Consider the following 20211-nt stretch of genomic DNA (forward strand, 5'->3'; position numbering starts at 1 on the left):
CTTATCCCTAAATTAGGGCAAAGATGGGTTGGGCGTGTTGAATTTCAATGCCTGATTTTTTCAATCTCAGGGGACCTAAATTACCACGAGGGGTGTCTGGCAACAGTATACTGTCCCCATTCAGAATGCATGTATGCTTGGGTGAGCCAAGCATGTAGGTATATGGGAGGGATAGTTTGTAGAAATAGCTGAATGAGCATTCAGCCAACAGTTATTGAAGGTGTAGAGCATCCTTTACTGCTGAGAAAGAAGGGGAGAGTAGCCTCATACAGTGTCTGGACAAAGATTTATTTAAGTGGTTGCTGCAGAGACCACATATTCTGAAACACTAGCCCTGAAAAAGTGAACTCTTGATAATTTTACATGTAATATTTACATGCAAGTTTACTTTTTATTTATAGAGGGAATTTTTGTTTAGAAGAACCCCTTTAAGTGCTGTAAAGGTGCTGTACAGCATATTGAGTCTGTTGAGCATTTTTTTGCATTTGCAACAAATATTTGGTATAGTTAAACTCCCAGTACAAAACTTGACCTATAAGCCATTAAGACTGTTTATCTAATTGCACAATTCCTTATTATATACCTTTAGAAATAATTATGACATAGATATGAAGCCTTATTTCTAAATATGGTTGTAAATTTTCTATATCATAATATCGTATCATCTTTATACTCTACATGTTTGTAGTATTTAAGATAACTTCTGGAATGCAGACTTCTAACATTTTTTGCTACTATTTTTGAATGTTGAAATAAGAAATGCTGAAGATGTATAATATATTTTAAAATGTCAAGACTTTGCTTTTTTACCACCATTTCTAGAGTCAGTACCTGATGCATGTTTATTTAGAAAGCAATACAGTATATATTATGTCATCAGCAGGGTAATTTACACATTTTTTTAAATATATTTTTAAATACTTTAAGAAAATTTACCTAAGCATGGTAGTAGTTGTTAGTGAAAACATTCTCAATATGGGATTACATTGTTAGCATTGGCATGCTTAACAAAATATAAATATCTATTCAATATCGGATCATGTCATTGGCATTGATTAGGGATAGCATCATAGTAGTAAAAATGAACATGCGGTCATGGTCACCATGTTATATTCTATCTTATATTCTATGTTTCAATATAGGTATGTGCTCTTATATATGAGAAGAAAGAAACCTTTTCAGAACAGGGATCATGTATTATACTTTTTTTTTTTGCATATTGAATTGCATTCATTTCCATTGTAAATATGAACCTCATTTTAAATATATATTTATAAAGACAATAATATTTAAAGACTACATATAATATATTTGTTATAATTTTTAAGTGTGTTCTGTTCTGTCCAGCAGTTCACTTGGTATAACTGCCCTGAGAAGATGCTAAATATGTCTTACCAAGCAGCTTGTGCCACTTAAAACAGCCCAGTAAAGCTAGTCAAATCTACCTGTAATTCAACACTTCTTAGGCATCGTTTAGCTGAATTAAAAACAAAGTACGGTTTGTTCATTAAATATGCAAACACTCATCAATGTTTCATACAAAATAAAAAAAAAAATATACAGTTAAAATGGTTGAGTCAGTTGTGCTTCTTACATCACTGGGCTATTATAATTTTTATTTTATTTCTTTTTATGCTTTTTTTTCATAATACTAAAACAACCATTTTTTTCAAAGCAAATATAGTTTAAATACTATGCTAGCTAACTTTCTATTTTGCAAAACAAGCACCTGATGATAGTTTATATCTCTTCCTTGTAGTGCATTTCAAAAAAATCCAGCAATTAAAAAATAAAAATAAAATATAGCAATTAAAAAGATGTGCTTTATACATTTCTATTCGGAATAATTTTACATTCCACATTTAGGATTTGTCAAGCTATGGCATGCCCATTCATTACACTATTTTTGATGTGCTTAAACTTACTTTTAGAACTCCATCCTATTGAAAACTTTTCTCATATTTTAACATGATTGAAAAAAAAAATAAACACAACTAAGCAACTGACATGGATTTATGACAATTTTTACAGTAAGTAAAAAGGTTTATCACAGTTTTTATAGCTTGCATGAGTTCATCTTTTTCACATGTTCTTAATATTTGTAATACTGTTTCATGTTTTAGGCTACTATGGTTCTATGCTTTGTAACAGTAAACACCATAGAGCTTGTGCTTTTTGTCTGGAAAACCTACAAAGCGGACAGCTGCCTCGTTAGGACTGCATCGTCTTCTCGGTTTTGAGATTGGGTAACGGACGCTGGCATCAGCTAACCATCCTCCATCGCAGCGATCGTAGCCCAGGAGTTTCCATGCTGCAAACATCTGGCCTACTTTAGCAATCTGAGCCCCATCATTGACACAGGCTTGGATGGCTTCATCATATGTGAGCTTTGTTGGGTGTATTAGGTAGTAGAAGCGACCTATTGAGAAAAACAGAGAGGAAAATGTATGAATTCAATTTAATCTAACATGTACAGTTCAGTGAAACCTCTTTGAGATGATCACCCAAAATTATATTGAAAAGTGGTCTTCTAGAGGGGTGGTCTTCATGAAAGGAACATGTCAAGTTGAAAATGCAGTTCATTCTGCAGGCATCATCCTGTAGAGCAGGAGGGGCTGAGCAGATTGATATATAGCTTTATGGGAAAATATTTAGCTTAACTTGGAATTTATTTGTTATTTCCAAGCTGGACGAAAATCACCTCGTCCGGATCGGACGTAATTTATTGTTCTGAAAGAACAAATATACACACAGTATACAAACGAGAAGAACATAATATATAAATAACAAAACTAAACAGTGTGAAAAGGGGAAACTGACTCTAAGCTATTGATGCAAGGAGACCCTACCTAAAAGCGGAGCGCTCACCCTCACTCTCCCTAGTTTGAAGCCAGGCTATTCGTTGCTACAATGAATTTCAATATGTGCGGAGTAGATGTTACACAAGTACACTATTAATTGCATGTTAATAAAATGGAAAAGATAGCAATAGTCAGGAGATAGATGGTAAAATGCCCCAAATAACCAAGGACAAACGGACTTATCTGAACTGAGGAACAGGACAGCAGCCACCGATTTGACAAGAAACACCATCAACCAAGAAGTATAATCGGAGTCCTTATTGAGGAGGAACCAAGATAAATGTGTACAAATGAGTGTTGACTGGCCGACTGGAACACACACCTCCCAGCCGACCAGACTATCAACCCACCAGCAAAGAAGTGCTCATATCGGTATCCAATGCTGAAATGACACTGAGCATGCAGCAGCATGTTGATCACATGGGCCAGGGCTGATGCCATGACGTCATCCCGGTCCAAAATTTACATGATTGGTAAACTGTGAGATTACGCATCTAAACCCCTACTTATTCTGGTTTTCGTGGTCCAGTAGGGGGTTCTGTCAGTGACTGATAGTCATATCTCTATGTAAACCCATAGAGGGAAGTCAATCACTTATTAGGACCACTCCAAAGTCCAGAATGAGCAGAGGTTTAGATCAATAAATTTGAAGCTATGCTGAGTTTTTTCCCACAAAACAGTATATTAATTTGCTCAACTAATCCAGCTGTATGAAGCATTACCTGTAGGATGGACTGCACTTTCAACATGACAGATTCCCACCATACATAATGTTTGGAAGTGAAAATGTATCACTGGAAGGTTGGTTTGGATAAGAAGGTGGTCTTAGCAACATAGTACGCAAGGCGGAAAAAAGACAAATGTCAATCCTTCTCGAAGATGAGGTCTTTTGGAGAGGTTCAATTTTATTCATATTATAAAGCTAGCTAACAGATTATATAAATAAAATAATCTATCCTCATTACTCCTTTTTTATGTTTTTATATATAACCTTTTTCTATGTTCTTGCCTTTAAACCTTAAGTCTACAAATGTGTCCAATGAGAAGTCTGCACAATTTTTATGGCATTTGCACACCTGTTATTATGTAAGCATTTCAGCAGTGTGCAGCACCGCATACAAAACAGAGCTTGTCTTTGTCACTGGAAAATAAATATGATCTATATTTCCAGGGTGGATACAGATTGCCAAATGAAACACCTTTGAATGTGTTATAATTATGTACAGTATCAGTCAAGCTATTTGGAAAATTTAGCTTATGCAAATACAATATTGGTCATAGGCTGGGCAAAAATGGGAAACTGTAAATAAGTTAGGCACCTAATTTTAGATGCAATGGCCATAAAAGTATTTGCTTATTATGTGACCTGAAATGCTACAACATCCTTAAATAAATCTCAATACAACTGTAGTATATGATAGTGGACAGTGAAGCTGTGTATTTATACAAATAAAACTTCACAATGAAAGGGTTGTCTAGCTTAGAAAAAAACCTAACCATTTTCACATAACCTGACAGGCAACTTATTGATTTCAGTGGGCACTGTGTAATTCCTAATTTGTCCTGCGGAGGTGTTGTTGGGAAACTGAACACTTATTGCCAAGCTTCCTTACAGTTTACAGTTGATTACTGGGTTCCCAGCAGGAGGATGCTTTGTGATCAACTTATTGCCAAGGCCCCTTCTAAGATTTCGGAATTGCCCAAACTTGAGAACCCATTTAATTTTGTTAACCAATGCACACCACTTTGGCCCGCAACATTTTTTGCGCAATCTAAAGAATATGATATCAGACATGGAGGCCCATGGTGAAAGTTTTGAGGGTACAGCTGCTACTTTAGTTAGTGGCAGAACCCTTGCAAGGACACTACAAATGGGATCTATGTTACACTACCTCCCTAAATTGTATAGGCACAATATCATGCTGATGTAGTGGGTAGCTAGGTTGCAGAGTACTATCCGCCTGTATAATATAACCCCCGAAACTGCAGAGTAGAATGCACTAGAAGGAGAGATACAGAAAAAAAATTGTTTTATTGCCTGGGTCTGTTGAGAAAATTATTAAGCTCCTCGAGGATATGTACAAGTAAACCGCTAGTGCAGAGAAGCTCGGCACTTGCTTTTCACTCAGTTTCAACAGAAGGAAAAGGATATTCCACAATATGCTAATGCTCTTGAAGAGATTTTGGCTAGCCTCCAAAAAAAGAATCACTATGGTTTATTTATTATAGGGCATATAGACCAGATTTTGAAAGACCAATTTAGTGTTGGGTCATGTTGTGGCCCACTAGGCCAGGTGTTATAAGAGAGAATTTTGGTCTATTCTGCACTGACTTTCCACCAACTGCTATCAGAAGCTGTTTCAAGAAGTAAGGACGATAGAGCTATGGTCCCTATGCTGTGAGATCCCTGGCTATAAAAAACCACAGTATGCCCATGAGGGAGGACACATGGAAAAAGATGGCTTGAGAGTTTCAGGAGGTGTTATGAAGGAAGAATTGTCACAGTGAATGCTTGGATAGAGCAGCCTCCGACAAGCGGTCACAATATGAAGACTCGTAGAATGCAGATGGACATGATGATGAGATGGAACCTTAATGTTGGCAGCATGGAGAGAGAGGCTATCTGGTTGCCAAAGTGGGACTGGATGCCATCAGAAGGAACAGTTGAAATACTCCTTCACACGCAGTAATGAGGTAAAACTGTAGGGGAAGTCTGGAGTGTCCTCATGGCTCGATTCTCCAAGCATTTAGTAGCTTGGGGCAGAATTTGAGGGAAAAGGTGTTGATTGCCTGATAGATTCAGGATCAAAGGTCACTATCATGCTGGCAGCACTTTTAAACCTTTAGTTCAACTGAAACAAGAAAGTGTGATCAAGTTGACATCTATAAATTAACTGCCAGGCCCAGTAGCAGGTGTCGTATGGTTCAATATGTGGTCAATAGATCAAGAAGGTAGAAGCTATTATTGTGCATGAACCTTTCAGTGATCATGACCCTTTGCTCCTGGGCATGAACATACTCTGAAAACAGGTCAGACCATGTTCAATAAAAGAGGGCCTGACCAGAGAAACAGGGCAACTCCTGGCCTAACATCGGAAGATTCTCAATGACTCTTATGAACAGAGGGGCTACGGAAGAGTACACTTGAACAAAAGGCATTGAGGAATGTTGGACCTGGAGATGACAGGTTAGAGGAAGAAGAAATCCCAAATCCTGAGGTTGCCATGAGTCCCAGAAATATTTATGTGGGGGCCTCGGCTGCTGCGATCCTCCAGACCAAATGCAGTGGTTCTGCCATCAAGGTTCATTGCTGAGGAATTCATTCGTAAAGTCCTTCAAAGTATATACTGTACTGTAAATATGTTGTCTATAAAACGCTGAAGAAATTTTTTTTGCCAGGGACTAGCAAGCTTTAGTGTGTAGGTATTGAAGGGACTTTCTCCAAAGACTTAACGTTGCAATAGAGGTGCCAAAAATTGTGACAAAATTTCCATCTGCACCAACATTTGCACCAAAGTTTTGGGCAACAAAACTAAGTATGCTCACTGGACACTGAATAGTTGTTTAATGTTCTGATATTAAAGAAAAGACCATTTTTAATGTGTAGCTGAGCAGAGTGGTGCAGGACTAAAGACGGAGAAGCTGGCTATGGTGTCTGGAACCCAGAAAGAGCAGGATCACAACCGCCCAGAGCGGGAGAGGGACGATTAGCATTGGCAGGAATGCTATATAACAAAGGATTATGGGGAATTTTATGTTTTGAATTTGCCTTGCATGGAAAGTCAGTTAGTGTTATAACTTTTGTAACCAGGGTACAATTCCAGAAGAGAGTTGCTTATTTTTTCTCTAAGCTTATATATGACACCACTTTGTAACCCACTTGCTATAATACAGTTTATTGTGAACAGTCCCAAAAAGTCTATAAACTTTTGTAGTGAAATAGGGTAGACACATTTAATGGTAGTTAACTATATAGATATTTTATCTTTCATAATTATTTTCCAGCTTTTTTCTAATCTCAGTGAACATAAGTCTGAATAGAATGGTGAAGAAAATAGTCTCCATGGAAACCAACACTTAAATTCCCATTAGTATCTTCTGGTGCCAGAAATATGTGTTCTCAGTCAAATGCTCCCAGAAATAGCAGCATCTTATCAATTAATTGCAGTATCATATAGTTTGTGATAAGCCATATTTTTTTTAACGAATGAATAATAACAAATAAGTTCATAAGATTCTGTATTTCTATCTGATCAACAAAGAAATAAGGAATTACAGGAAACACTAATTGCCGGATCATTTATTGAGATTGTAGGAATTTTATTAATTATCTTGTTACCATGAGAAACTGCTAAATGATTGAAACAAGATAATTGGTACTAAATACTTAGAGACTTAGTATATGTAAATTAGAATATTGCATACTGCAAGTAAAACACATGACAAAACTCCCTCATCTACTCTCTGTTTCAGTAGATTGTAAGCCCTCATGGACAGCGTCCCTTCCCTCTCTGTACTCGTTGTGTTTCTCATTTAGTTTATTGTTCTTTAATTTTTTTTTAATGTTATGTACTTATACCTTTTTCATAAGTAGAGCAGCATGGAATTAAAGGTGTTGTACCAAGATGGCACCCTCTATTTATATGCCCTTTTAGTGCATATGAATGTAAGAGAGAAGAGACCCCCTGAGAGAGCGGCTCCCATCTGGGTGGACTGTGTGGCATCCTTATAATTACAGGTCAGCTATTCATATGAATGACCATTCTGTAATACTATATTTCCCCTGAAGTGTCTGTTGCAGGGGAAATGTCTTGCTGGCTGTTACTTTCCCCAGTAACATTGGCTGTTTTCTAGTGTTGGCAGTAGTTGGACAAACATGTCGGCCCAATCTTTTTAATGGTGCTTTAAAATAAATACTCGTACGTTATTAACAGTAATAATGATAAAATTAAAAATAAATAACACCCAACATATAACTCAACATATGTATTAGGCTATATTCACATGCGTGAGTGCAAGTTCAGTCAGTGAAAATTGGTAAATTTCACAGTGAGTGCATGTTTATTTCACACCAGACATTGTTCAGTTTTTATGTTTTTAACATGCAAGGGACATCTATTTTTCAAGTGCATTAAAAAAAATACATTGAATGACACTGCTAAGTAGTCTGCACATTATAAAGTTAGAACGTCCAGACTACTTAGTCTGCTGCTCAATGCATTAAGTGGTGGCTTTCAGGCTAACATCACGGGAATGATGGGAGAGGTAAGTATAACACTTACATCCCTGGATTCAGCAGGTCAATTACTTTCAACCCATAAACTTAGCTTATAGGGCTGAAAATTGGTGACCGATTCCCTTTAACTTTGACCATATCAATTTTAATTGACAACATAAACCTTGCATGATCTGTATCCTAACTGTTGGGACTAGAACCCTCAGAAATATCCTTGTCCAGAATTTTTGGGATGTTACCAAGTGAACAGCTAGTTATCACTTTGAACATCCCACCCGAGTTACTCAGAGTACAGCTTCTAATGTACATTTTTCCACTAGTAATTGCTAAACAACTATAATAGGCAATTTTTTATTACCTTTGAAGTTTGATGTGAAACAAAAGACATCATAACGACCTTTGTCCTTGTCCCTATATCCATAGTTTCGAACTCCTGGAACAGTGTTTTTGCCCCCACAGGGTTCTCTAGGATTGGTGATTGGGTATTGTACGGATCCGTCATTTAGCCAGCCTGCATTGCACCAATCAAGTCCTGACCTCCATGCATCATATAGTTGATCAAAAGAGGCGATGATAGAATCCTGGTCTTGGCAGGCTTTTTGGGCTTCATAAAAATTGAAATTGTAGCGGCCAAAACGTGGAAAATATGGATATACAATACCTGAAATATAAACAAAAGAGTGTATTAGAAGATATGTAAAAATGAGAGAGATTTCCAGTTCATTTCAGGGAAAGTTTACCAGTGTTTTCCAGTACATATGGGAAATACAAGTACTATGTCCAATGGAGTCAATCTCATACTAAGGGCACTCGGCGGAGTCCAGAGCATGGAGCCTGTATGATGGTGCACAGATGCTGTAAGGCTCCTTAGAACAGAGCTGTTCAAATACATCACACTCTGTGTGTATGGATACTCTCTCCCAGAAGAAATTTCTTGTGCGAGAGAAGATCTCTATACAAACGAGTCTAATAGAGCATGTCACAAGTTTTTTTTTCTAATTCCTAAGATTAAATTTAAAAAAAATTATATATATATATATATATATATATATATATATATAGCTTACTTGGCTGCCTAAATAATGAAAAATCAAAATGTCAGCATATTTGTAAAATCACATTACAGTGGCAGGAAATACATTTAGATGGTAATACATAGCGTAGAACTGTTATATCTCTCAGATGTTTATATGGATGAAGGAACTGAAATGTCACACACAACATGAAAGGTCATAATTTAAAAGGGATGGCCATAATTTCAATCTTAAATAAAACCTTTGGAGATTTTATGTTTTGAAAGGTCAGCAATTAATGCCCTCAGGTGACAGCACCGCAGTATTACCAGTTGTGGACGCCTGGTGTCACTACAGAATCTAACTGATGAAGCCTTAAAGCAATCCTGAAGGAACAAAGATGGTCCCACCAGCTTCTCTGACTACCTGATGGACATAGTCTAAGATGCTACACCTACTTAGATTGACCAATGCTGTGCACATGACCAGTACTGACCAGTCAGATCAGCATGTAGTGTCTTAGACTACCAATCCATATTAATACACAGTGTGCATCAGCTAGTCAGAGAAACGGTTTGGCCATCTTTGCGTCTCCAGGCCCGGAGAGTCGTTTTAAGTATTTTACCCTATTAAAGTTGGCTAGTCGATCGTACAGAAGAAATACTGTTACCTCCTGTGTGACCCCCATTTCCTCATAGATTCTAAGTTCTTGCAAGCAGAGCCCTCACTCCTGTTTTTTAATTTGTTTATCAGTTTCAGGGCTTGTTCACATCAGTATCAGTGCTTCTATCTTCTTGCTCCATTTAGGGAGCAAAAATATGGTACTCCTAGCCAAATGGATATGTCACAGAACCGAACAGTGAAGAATGGATCCCATTGACTCTAAGAACATCTTTTTAGTTTCTGGCTGGAGTTCTGGGTATTTTCAGGACAAAATAGCACAGCATACTATACTATTTCGTTCTTTTGTCTTATAGAATGTAGCGACGGAGGTTCTTAATAGAACCTCGAACTCAGATGCGAATGAGACTTTATACTGTATATAATGTCAGATTCTGTTTGTTCATGTTTGTTTTATTTGTAAAGTGCTGTGAACTATATGGGTGCTATATAAAAATTGATAATAATAAAACTGCATGAAAGTGTTATATGAAAATAGCTTGGTATGGTGTTAGCCAGTAGAGTAAAATGTGATTGTTCTCAGTAACAGAAAACAAGTAATCTTGTAGGTATCATACCTTTTAATGGCTAACAAAAAGACTAAACACAGCGTTAGGCTTTATTCCCACGAGCGTATATTGGCCGCGGTTCTCATGTTCGGCCGATATACGTTACGATGTGAGCTGTAAAAACTCGTGAACTGGCGCACAAATCTAACATTTGTGCACCTGTTCAGCTGGCATGGGCCCCGGCGCTTATATGTCGAGGCTGCCATGACGTTGAGCCTTCCCCTTCCCTGCCTCTTGCCGACTCACCTCCTCTCTCCTCCCCATCGGCTGATTGCAATGGGAGGGGGCGGGACGGGGGTGAAGCTAAGTACTGCCCCGTCCCGCCTTCTTCCATTGCTGGCTGCGGAGAAGGGGCGGGGAGCAGGAGCTTAGCTCACATAGCCACGCGTCTATTAGAACCATTGGTTCCCTATGGTGTGTTCCCATGTCCATGTTTTACAGGCGTGAAAACGTGTGCACCTGTAAAATATAGGACATGCATGCACAGCATAGGTCCATGGTGAGTGTCAATATTCTCCCTGCGGGGAATCCCCTTGTCACTAAACACTGTGCCAGTTTTTTTACGCATCTATGTACGCACCAGCACATGCTCATGTGAATGCACCCTGAAGAGTATATTAGATTTTAATTGTACCAATCAAGACATTATCTTTGGACAGTATGACCTAGCATAAGTATTATGTGTTAATAATTAATTGGTCGATGGTGATTTTTTTTTCAAAATATTTTGAATCCCTTGAAAAAATTGATCAACTATACATGGAAAGTCCAATTTTACATTGTCATAAATGGGTTTTCTGGGGCATTTAAAAAAAATTCTCAGGTTTAAAATTCTGGAAAATAAAGAAAAAATGCATGCTCTTCTACTTGGAGGCTTCACGTAGCTCAGAACCTGGAAGATGTGGGTGGGTAGTCATGTGCTGTACATTGTGTATATGACCCCTCAGGCAATCACAGAATTCCGTAGTCATGAAAGAATCATTGCTTAAATCTGTGACTGGCCGAGTGAGCATGTGCACAATAAACAACACATAACGTCAGCGGGAACAGGGTTCCTCCTTGTAATGTTCGCCACCCACCTTATTTTTACTTTGCTTTATTAGGATACATATTGCTTTAAGTGCTGGGGGTTGCACTGGGTGTTCTCAGGAGCAGAAGTGCTCAGTTTGACACATGGAAAGTTGTGCTTGATGCCAAAAAGAAGAAAATGAACTAGTCAGCTGTTGTACTGGTCTCCAGTTTCCCTCGAGCAGAATGGCACCCCTATGGGAGAAAGAGTGGTCCTGCCTCATTCTGATATGGGAACTTTTGCAGTAGTTGTATATAAGAAATCGAAAACTTGTGGATATTCCATACATTTGCCACTCCAAGAGAAGTGTCCATCACAACCTCTGGCCAGTAAGTGTTACGTCTGACTGCTCATTGTTAACTTTGGCAGCACACCTTGTTCTGTCCAGACGAGCCAGGGTTAACAGTTCCTGTGCCTTCCAGTCAGGTTAATTACCCTGCTATGTGTCTGAGAAGTGTGCTGGTGATTGACAGGTCTATTTACCTATGGTCTCCTCCCGCCTCCCTATAAGATCCAGCTCATGCTGCCTGGGAGTGGCCGATTATTGTTCAGTTTGCAGAGTCTGCTGAGTAGCCCTGCTACTCTGACGTGCTGGCAGTCTGGGCCTGTACTTTGTGTTATTGTTCAGTTTTCAGTGTGATAGCCAGTCTGCTGAGTAGTCCAGCTACTCTGACCTGTTGGTAATCTGGTCCTGGCACCGTGTGCCTTTCCCGCAGTCTGCTAGCCAGTCTGCTTTTGTTTTTATCCTGCTTCTGTCAGCTTGTCCTCTAGCCCTTGCTGTTATCAGCCAGGGCTTTCCAGTCTGCCTCATTTGGTATCCTGCTTCATGCAGCTTGTCCGTTTGACCTTGCTATTGTCTGCTTTGCTTTCTGTTGTTGGCCAGGCTTTTCCATCTGCCTCTGTTCTGTTTGTATTGTTCGTGTTGGTCTTGTCATCTGCCTTTCTTGTCGGTGCTAGTGGGTAGTGGTCTCTCGCATAGGTACTGCGTTCCCTGCCTTTTCCCCCTAGGAAGCGTAGGGTCAGAGTTGTCGGCCTGGATGTGTCCACCATCAGAGCTATCTCCAGGAAGTGACAGTGGCGTGGGTGAAGATCAGGGACCCCCACGCCATGCATACCTAGGCACCCCACTAGTACCTTAACAGTAAGCTCCTGGGTGGGAAAAATAATAGTGTGCTGTATAGAGCTTTCAAACTGTGAAATGTATTTTTCTTCCATTGAAAGTAAAAGTTATTTTCCAAAGATTAATAATGTGGCATGGTGATGCATTCCTTCATGAATCCTGAGATAGTCTGAGCAAGCAGTCAAACCAGAGATGGTGCATGAGCCTGGGACCTTCCACCTGGATCAGGTGAGAGTGAAGGACTTATACCTTATGTAGTGTCCCAGATTTGGGCAATACATAAGTAATGTGGTCACTTTTATATTTACATAGGTGTGTATGACTTTAAAACTGTTCAATTTAGGTTGGTAACCGGCTTAATCTGCCTGACAATCTGTCATGTACCCAATTGGCTGTTCATTCCAGTATTTCTATTGGACATTCCATTAACAGGGTAGGAATTGGCTGTGGAATTCCTGTCAGAGCAGCTTGTGGCAGTTGGAGGAGGGAGAAGGAGTTCAGCCATTGAGGAGAGAAGGAAGCAAAGACCAGAGCAGGAGAGAGAGAGTGAGACAGTGTGGTGAGAAGGAAGAGGTGTGAGTACAAAAGAAGGATTGTGTTTAAAGAGAGAAAGAGATCAGGAAAGACAGTTTATGTAGAAAGAAAGATAGAGAGAGGAAGAAAAGGTGATCTATAAAGACAGAGATAAAGAGGAAAGCAGAAGGGCAAAGCATACAGAAGTGGTTCCTGTGCTTATCTCGTTATAGATCCCAAGCGTACAGAAGTGATTCCTGTACTTACCTCATTACCAAACCAAGCATACAGAAGTGGTCTCTGTACTTACCTGTAATAATCTACTTCAGAAAGAGAAGAGATACAGATGTGTTGCCTGTATGCATGATAATATGTCCAATACTTGAAATTATTTATTCAAGATCTCTCTACCAAATAAATTGTTCATATGTTTTACTGTTCATCCTGACTTCTGGAGTTCCCTTCCCACCACTTCAACATCAGCACTGAGGTACTGCACCACCCTCCAGGGGAAAGGACTAGATTGCCCATTTTATTTTTTCATTTTTATTTATTATTTTGCCCAGAACAGGTTTTGGCCTGGATACGGGTTAGTGTCATGAACTTGACAACATTAATACCACCATACCCTGCCCGATTGATGGGTATCACCAAAACATCAAACTAGAGATTTATTTTACAGCTGTCAGCAGCCAACGTTTTGTGAAGAGGGCAGCGGAGCCACCTCCGCTGCCATTTTCACCAGCACCTTACATCCCTGGCTTGCGTGCCACACTTACATGGCTTCTTTACCCAGAGTCAAGGTAGTTTTCTTTCACAATACTTCTGTGGACCAGAGCCGCATCCCGGGAGCCCCTGCCTCATACTCTGTCCAGTCTAAACAGCTAGCACCAAGGACACAAGCAACTCAATGCATATTTTGCTATACTAATAGCTTTGACAGGAGGCAATAAAAGCTGAAGCTCAAATGTCTGCCTGTAAGAGAGATAAACTTGCATGCTTCCGCCATGCTGGCTTTTCTCATGAAACACATACACAAATGAAAACAGTCCAGAGTGTTTGGATGCCTGTAGTGAGTTTGTAATTTTAAAGACCCTATAACATTGACAAGGTTTGATTTGGTTGAAAACTGTAGAATAGATGTGTCTCTTCTCTTCCTAACAAGCAACAAGGGCGAGATTATATTTCATGCAGTGATCAGGATCCTAACATATAAATCTAGCTTCCCACGTGGGCATGCTTCCATCCCAGTGAGACACAAATGTTACCAATTACTCAAAGAGCTTTAGAAGTCTTCCTGTGGACCCAAACACATTCGACTATTCACAAGTATGCTATCAAACAAGGTCTCACATCTATTTAACTGGCAATGGTCGTATTACATTGACTTGAAGTATAATTGCTTAACTATACCCAGAGAATTGTTTGATAATCTCTAAATAGGGAGATAAAGCAAGATGAGCATGATACACTTATAAATTGAAGACACGCTTAGCTGCTAGAAAGAATGGCAATTTAATGATAAACTGTGAACTAGCTAAATTAAAATGTTTTAATCAGAGGGAAAATCAGCCTCGCATTTATTCAGCAATTTACCATCTAACATAGCTATCATGGGAACGTTACATTTTAAGAACACTTAACAGCGTATTAAATAAACCTTTTATCAACATAGCCAACATTATTTGTTTCATCGTGACCCATTGTAACATTGAGATAATGGTCTGTTCCTGTTTCCCCTATTATTTTCCAGTTAACCAAAGATAAATGACTACATTCAATAATTTGTTTCAGTAGCCCTTTCTCAAATTGTGAAACAGACTTTTAAGTCAAGTTGTGAAGGATCATCAATTTATTATACACTGAATGGCCATTTTCTTAGAGACGCCCATTTATTACCACATTGTACCTTCTTTCATCTTCAGAAATGCAGAAATTCGCTGTGGCATAAATTCTACTAGGTGCTGAAATTGTTCCGCAGGAATAGTGGCCCATGTGGACAGGAAAGCTTCTTGCTGTTGCCGCAAATTAGATGGAGGCACTGACATTTTACGAAAGCCTCATAGGAAGGATTCATCGAATCATGCTGTTTGCATCAAATTCTAACCCTTCCATCAGCAGGGTATTCTTCTACTGCTCAGTGATCTCATTTTTTGTACTCTTTTGCCCACTGGAGTCTTGTCTTCCTCTTAGACAGCAATTGTTAGGTGCACTGTTCAGACACAATCTTCTGCTTCTGTGTCTGGCAAATATGGGCGTCGGCCCATTCTATCTGTTCCTTGAGCTTATATTCACTCTCTTCCAGCACTCCTAGGGTTAATAGCTTCTGGTCTCCCGTTCAGCTGATGCTCCTTTTCTAATCACCGTCCTATATAGCTTCCCTAGGCCTTTCAGACCTTGCTGCAGTGTTGATGAGGGTTTGTTCCCTTCACTTTATGTCCAGCCACTGCTTCAGCAGTTACCTTGCTTTCTGCTTGGGCTCTGTGTTCTTTGTCCGTGTACTCTGTAGTCTGTTGTTCCCATTGTACACTTCTCTGTTTATCCTTGTCCGCTTCTTTCTCCTTTGTTTCTTTACTCCCTGGTGTGGTTCTATCTTTGTCTTATAGGTGTTCTGGCCCGCCAGGGTAAGTCAGTGCCTAGAGGAAGACCATGGGGTCATCATTATCGGGATGAGTGCTCTGCTTGTAGGCAGGGGTCTCCCTCTCCTGGTTATCAGTTCAGGGCAAGATGCCTTCCCTAGTTTCCATCTATATATGGGGCTGTTCATCTGGTATCTTACCTCCCACGCTGGGGTTGGCTGTCAGCCGTACTGGATCGGATCTTCACCTACCCGGTAGGTTGACACGGTGGTTCCACATCCACAGTCCTTACAGCAATGCACTCAAACTGGTCGCTTGCTGTTATAGCCCATCTGTGCTAAGAAACAGTGAGTTGTGTGTTCTAATGTGTTCGTTTTAGCACTGGTCTTGCATTGGGCTGCATTTTGCTTGATTATACATCCCCTGTTTGTAAAAACAGTTCTTGACATCCTCCTCTGAACCCCATCATTGATGAGTTGTTTACTTCTACAGGATTACTTTTCACTGGATAGCAGTTTTGAAATCCTGACCCCGACTAGTCTAACAATGATGACTGTCTTTTTTGAATTTGCATACTTTGCTTGACTTTTCCTTTCTAATGTGGATTTTCATTGAAACCGATCCAAGGAAAACTTGTTCACTTCACCTCCAGTGTCATGTGTCTAATTTCCATACAGGGTAGCTATAATCATTAAAGGGCGGGTATCTCAAATAAAGTGGCCATTAAGTGCATGTCATCATGTTAACTATACAGTATATTTTTAAGTCCTAAACACCATTTTGTCATTTTAATCCAAGTAAGTCCAAAATTCTTTGCTTCTCAGGTAAAAAAAAAAAAAATCTTGTTATTGGTATAGCACCAACTTATTCCGCTTTCAAGTCATTTATTTATTACTCCCCACTAAGCTGGCTACTCATTTAACCAACTTCGGAAGGATGAGTCAACCTTTAGCTGGCTACCTGAACCATGGAGGGATTCAACTCCCAACCTTCAGGTCGCGAGCAAGAGCTTAGGACTGCATTTAACACTCTGCACCACACAAGGTACAAAGATCTACATTCACAATAGACAAAGTGTTAAATGATAATTTTTTGTATGTTTTGTATAAGAGAACTCAAACATCTGTACATAATATAGCAAAAACGCATTCAAAAAGGAGCAGAGCAGTGAGTAATCAAAACTCCCTACAGTTGTCCTGAGTTTTAATTAGCAGTAAAGAGACTGTTGTCACTTTATAGTCAACATATGAATTGCAGACCCTAGATTAGGGCATTTTAATAAGTTTTCATAAACAGCACAGTAAGTTTGACTTGTGTTAGATCCGGGCTTCTTTTTTCCACTCTTGGAGAGCTCAGCATATTATGGAATTTTTGTTATCCACTTCCCTAATATCTTGTATAAAATGCCTCTTAACTACATATTGATCTGACCATTATAAAATGAGCTTGCTGCAAATATATGTAAGAGAATGACAGAATGATACTAAAAAAAGACGGCATACTCGCCTGTCCTCGAGCCCTGGGACGCAGCTGAGAGTCACTGCTGGTACTGGCTGCGTCTTCCGGGTAGTTGGCCCGGCGTAAGTCAGGTGTCATCTGCTCCCAATCAGAGGTCGCAGCGTAACTGTACATATGTCACCGTACATGCTTCTGACTTCCGCCAGGCCGTCTACCCAGAAGTCGCCGCCGATACCGGCGACGGCTCTATGCTTCGTCTTGGGGCTCCAGGACAGGTGAATATGCCCTCTTTTTTTTTACTTTAGGCCAGGCTGAGCAGGTGGACGGGGTTTTGTTGTAATAACAAAACCCCTTTCAGTATTATACACTGATCTCCTTGAGGAATAAGAAACCTTATCACAATCTTGAAGGTTCAAATATTGTGTATCTTCTTGTCATTTACTCTGGGGGTATGCTCTTGAGCAGCATATTGGCCATCTTAAACACATCTTTCATCTTTGGTCTTTTATGTCTGACTGTTGTTGTTTCCCCTGAGTATATTCTGGTTGTGAACAAGCGGCACAGGGGTTGTCTCTATATCAGTATCCCTGCTGACTAGTTGTATATTTCATTTTTTGTATTGTTCGTCCCTTGTCATCAGCCCCTGTTTAAGTTTTAAAATTATTTACCTAAAAGTTGTGTTTTAGGGGTGTCCCCAAATCTATGTAAGGGGTTAAATACCCATACATATATATCTAGGTATATTATTGCTCCTCTATCTCCATGACACAGTTATTAGGTGACAGTTTTAATATGGCCTCTCTAAAGAACACCGGACACGTGTGAATTAACTAAGCACTACTAATGTGTAGATGATGCTTTCCTGAATGTGGGTGGGCTGCTAGTATTAGGCTACATAAAATCCCAGCCTTGTCAGGGTTTCAGCATACAGTACATGATTTGTTTAGACTCGCGTTCTTAGCCTTAGATTTAATAGAGTTTCACAGTTTCTATCACAGCTTAGTGGGAAATAATAAAAAGTTGTGGCTCTTGTTAAGATGTGGAGATGGAGCTCTTGGACAAGGGTCAATATGAACAGTCGCAGTTGAACAATGAAGGTTGTTGTCATGTGGCAAACCGCTGTACCTGTGGCACCCCCTGCTGGTGCATGGGCACAGGCATAGAAGCCTGAGTGCAGTGCAGTTAATTACTCTTGCATGTATGTGCTAGTTGACAGAGGAAGGGATGCAACAGTCACATCATATGTCATTGCTGCTACCTCAACGGTTTCGATGCACCACATTCTATATACATATAGGCCATGATTTCTCAGGAAGGCATTTAAATGCCCGTTTTAAGAAAAATTACACTGAAATAACGTGATTTGTGTTCTTTTTTATGCCAGAAAATTGGGGCAAGTGCCTTAGCACTTCAGACGGATGCATTTGCAAGTGATTTTGCGCACACAAAATACGCAGAGAATACAACCCATTGCTGTCAATGGGTTCTTTCACATAAATGATTTCTTTTTTATGCATTTTGGTCACGTGCAAAAAAAAAAACAGGACGTGATCTCATCTTTCTGTGAATTTGGGCAGCAAAGGTCCTCATGGAAGGCTATGGGAGGTGCACAAATGGACGCACAAATCCGCAATCTGCTGCGCAATTCTGTGAAACATAGAACACATCTAGATCTTATTAGGCTAAAGGCTTCCACAGACAAATGTATGCGCAAATACATTCACCGGAGCAGAGCATATTTGCGCATGAACTCGGTTTGGAGATAGCACTAAACAGGCTCAGGTGAGTGTTTATGCATAGTGATATAATGCCAGCTCACGCGCACGTGTTACTCCCTTACTGTGGAATAGAATGACAATATAAAGCCTAAATGTGAGATTTTATCACACGAGAAAATTAGCAGGCAGCAGCTATATGATGCGAGATTATCAGGAAAAAGGATTGCTGATGCTCAAAAATCATGGGAACAAAGACATGACTTTGCCACGATTTTCTTGCGCCAAAATTGCGATCACCCATGTAAAACCACCCCAAGAATCAGTCAGCAGCCAGCGCATTGTGGAGGCAGGAATTATGAATTAGCTGAGCCGCAGCATTGATTGGCCAATTCATAAATCCCACCTACACAACATACTGGTTGTCAATTGGTTCTTTGGCTGCTACTCAGCCAATCAATGCAGTGCTGGATGAACCAATCACAACCATCGCATTGGTTCATCGAGTGCTGCATTAATTGGCTGAGCAGTGCTGGATGAAGCAATCAGAGCCATCTCTTTCTGGAGGTGGGATTTATGAATCTCACAACCAGGAAGTGGTCTTCTGTGGGCGAATGAGGACTGCAGGATGCCCAGCGGAGCTCCGGTGAGCAGCGGAAGAACCCGGACCATGCCTGCTAGGTAAGCATTTACATTTTATTTTGGAGAGCAGCTAGGGTCTATTTTCTGGCCAGGGCTTATTTTTTAACGGTAAAGTTGCATCGCACAAAAAACATGATTTCGTGTGTAGCGATGCAAGAAAAACAAAGGCTCCATAGTGAAACATGGGCTACAAAAAAATAATTAAAATTGCAAATTGCGGCAATATTGAGCATGCCACAATTTTTTTTCCTCGCAGGATAGCAGCTGAGAAAACAGCGCTAATGTGAAGGAATCGATTGGAAAGCTTGGGCTTCGTGAACATGCATCTTTTCGCGCTATCATATAGTGGCAAGATTTTGTCGTCCGTGTGAAAGCATCCTTAATGTGAGATGAATCCTATATTTTTGTCAGGAGAAATTTGTGTATCATCTCTGGATCCCTGCACAGCAAACACAAAACATCACTGACAAATGCCACTGCATGCAAAGATAATGCGACACTATGCAGATTTTGTGGCAGCATTGTGCAATTTTCAGACAAAGAAATTATACAAATCGATGCAGTTTCGGTTGAATCACATAATCAGGGAGTGTGATAAAAGTGGAAAATCAGTCTGTGAAGCTAACTTTGGAGACTTCATCCCTACAGAAATTGCTTTGTGTTGTTTTTTGTGTCTAAATAAAGATTAAGGAGTGAAGACGCCTCTAAGAAGTCATCAAGAGTCATTTCATCATATGCAAAAGTTTCTTAAAGATCTCATCATAGATGTGTTCAGC

General features: G+C 39.8%; 1 protein-coding gene across 1 annotated transcript in view; it reads right to left on the bottom strand.

The window, feature by feature from the left end:
- Positions 1–419: 419 nt before the first annotated feature.
- The window catches only part of HAPLN1 (hyaluronan and proteoglycan link protein 1), a 94953-nt gene continuing 75161 nt past the window's right edge, over positions 420–20211 (bottom strand). The window contains exons 4-5 of the mRNA XM_066602962.1: positions 8456–8758; positions 420–2419 (exon numbers count right to left, since the gene is read on the bottom strand). Of these exons, the coding sequence (XP_066459059.1) occupies positions 2136–2419; positions 8456–8758 (587 nt within the window). The 3' untranslated portion in view covers positions 420–2135. The remainder of the gene's footprint in view (positions 2420–8455; positions 8759–20211) is intronic.

The sequence above is a fragment of the Eleutherodactylus coqui genome, chromosome 5 (genome assembly GCF_035609145.1).
Source record: "Eleutherodactylus coqui strain aEleCoq1 chromosome 5, aEleCoq1.hap1, whole genome shotgun sequence".
NCBI lineage: Eukaryota > Metazoa > Chordata > Amphibia > Anura > Eleutherodactylidae > Eleutherodactylus > Eleutherodactylus coqui.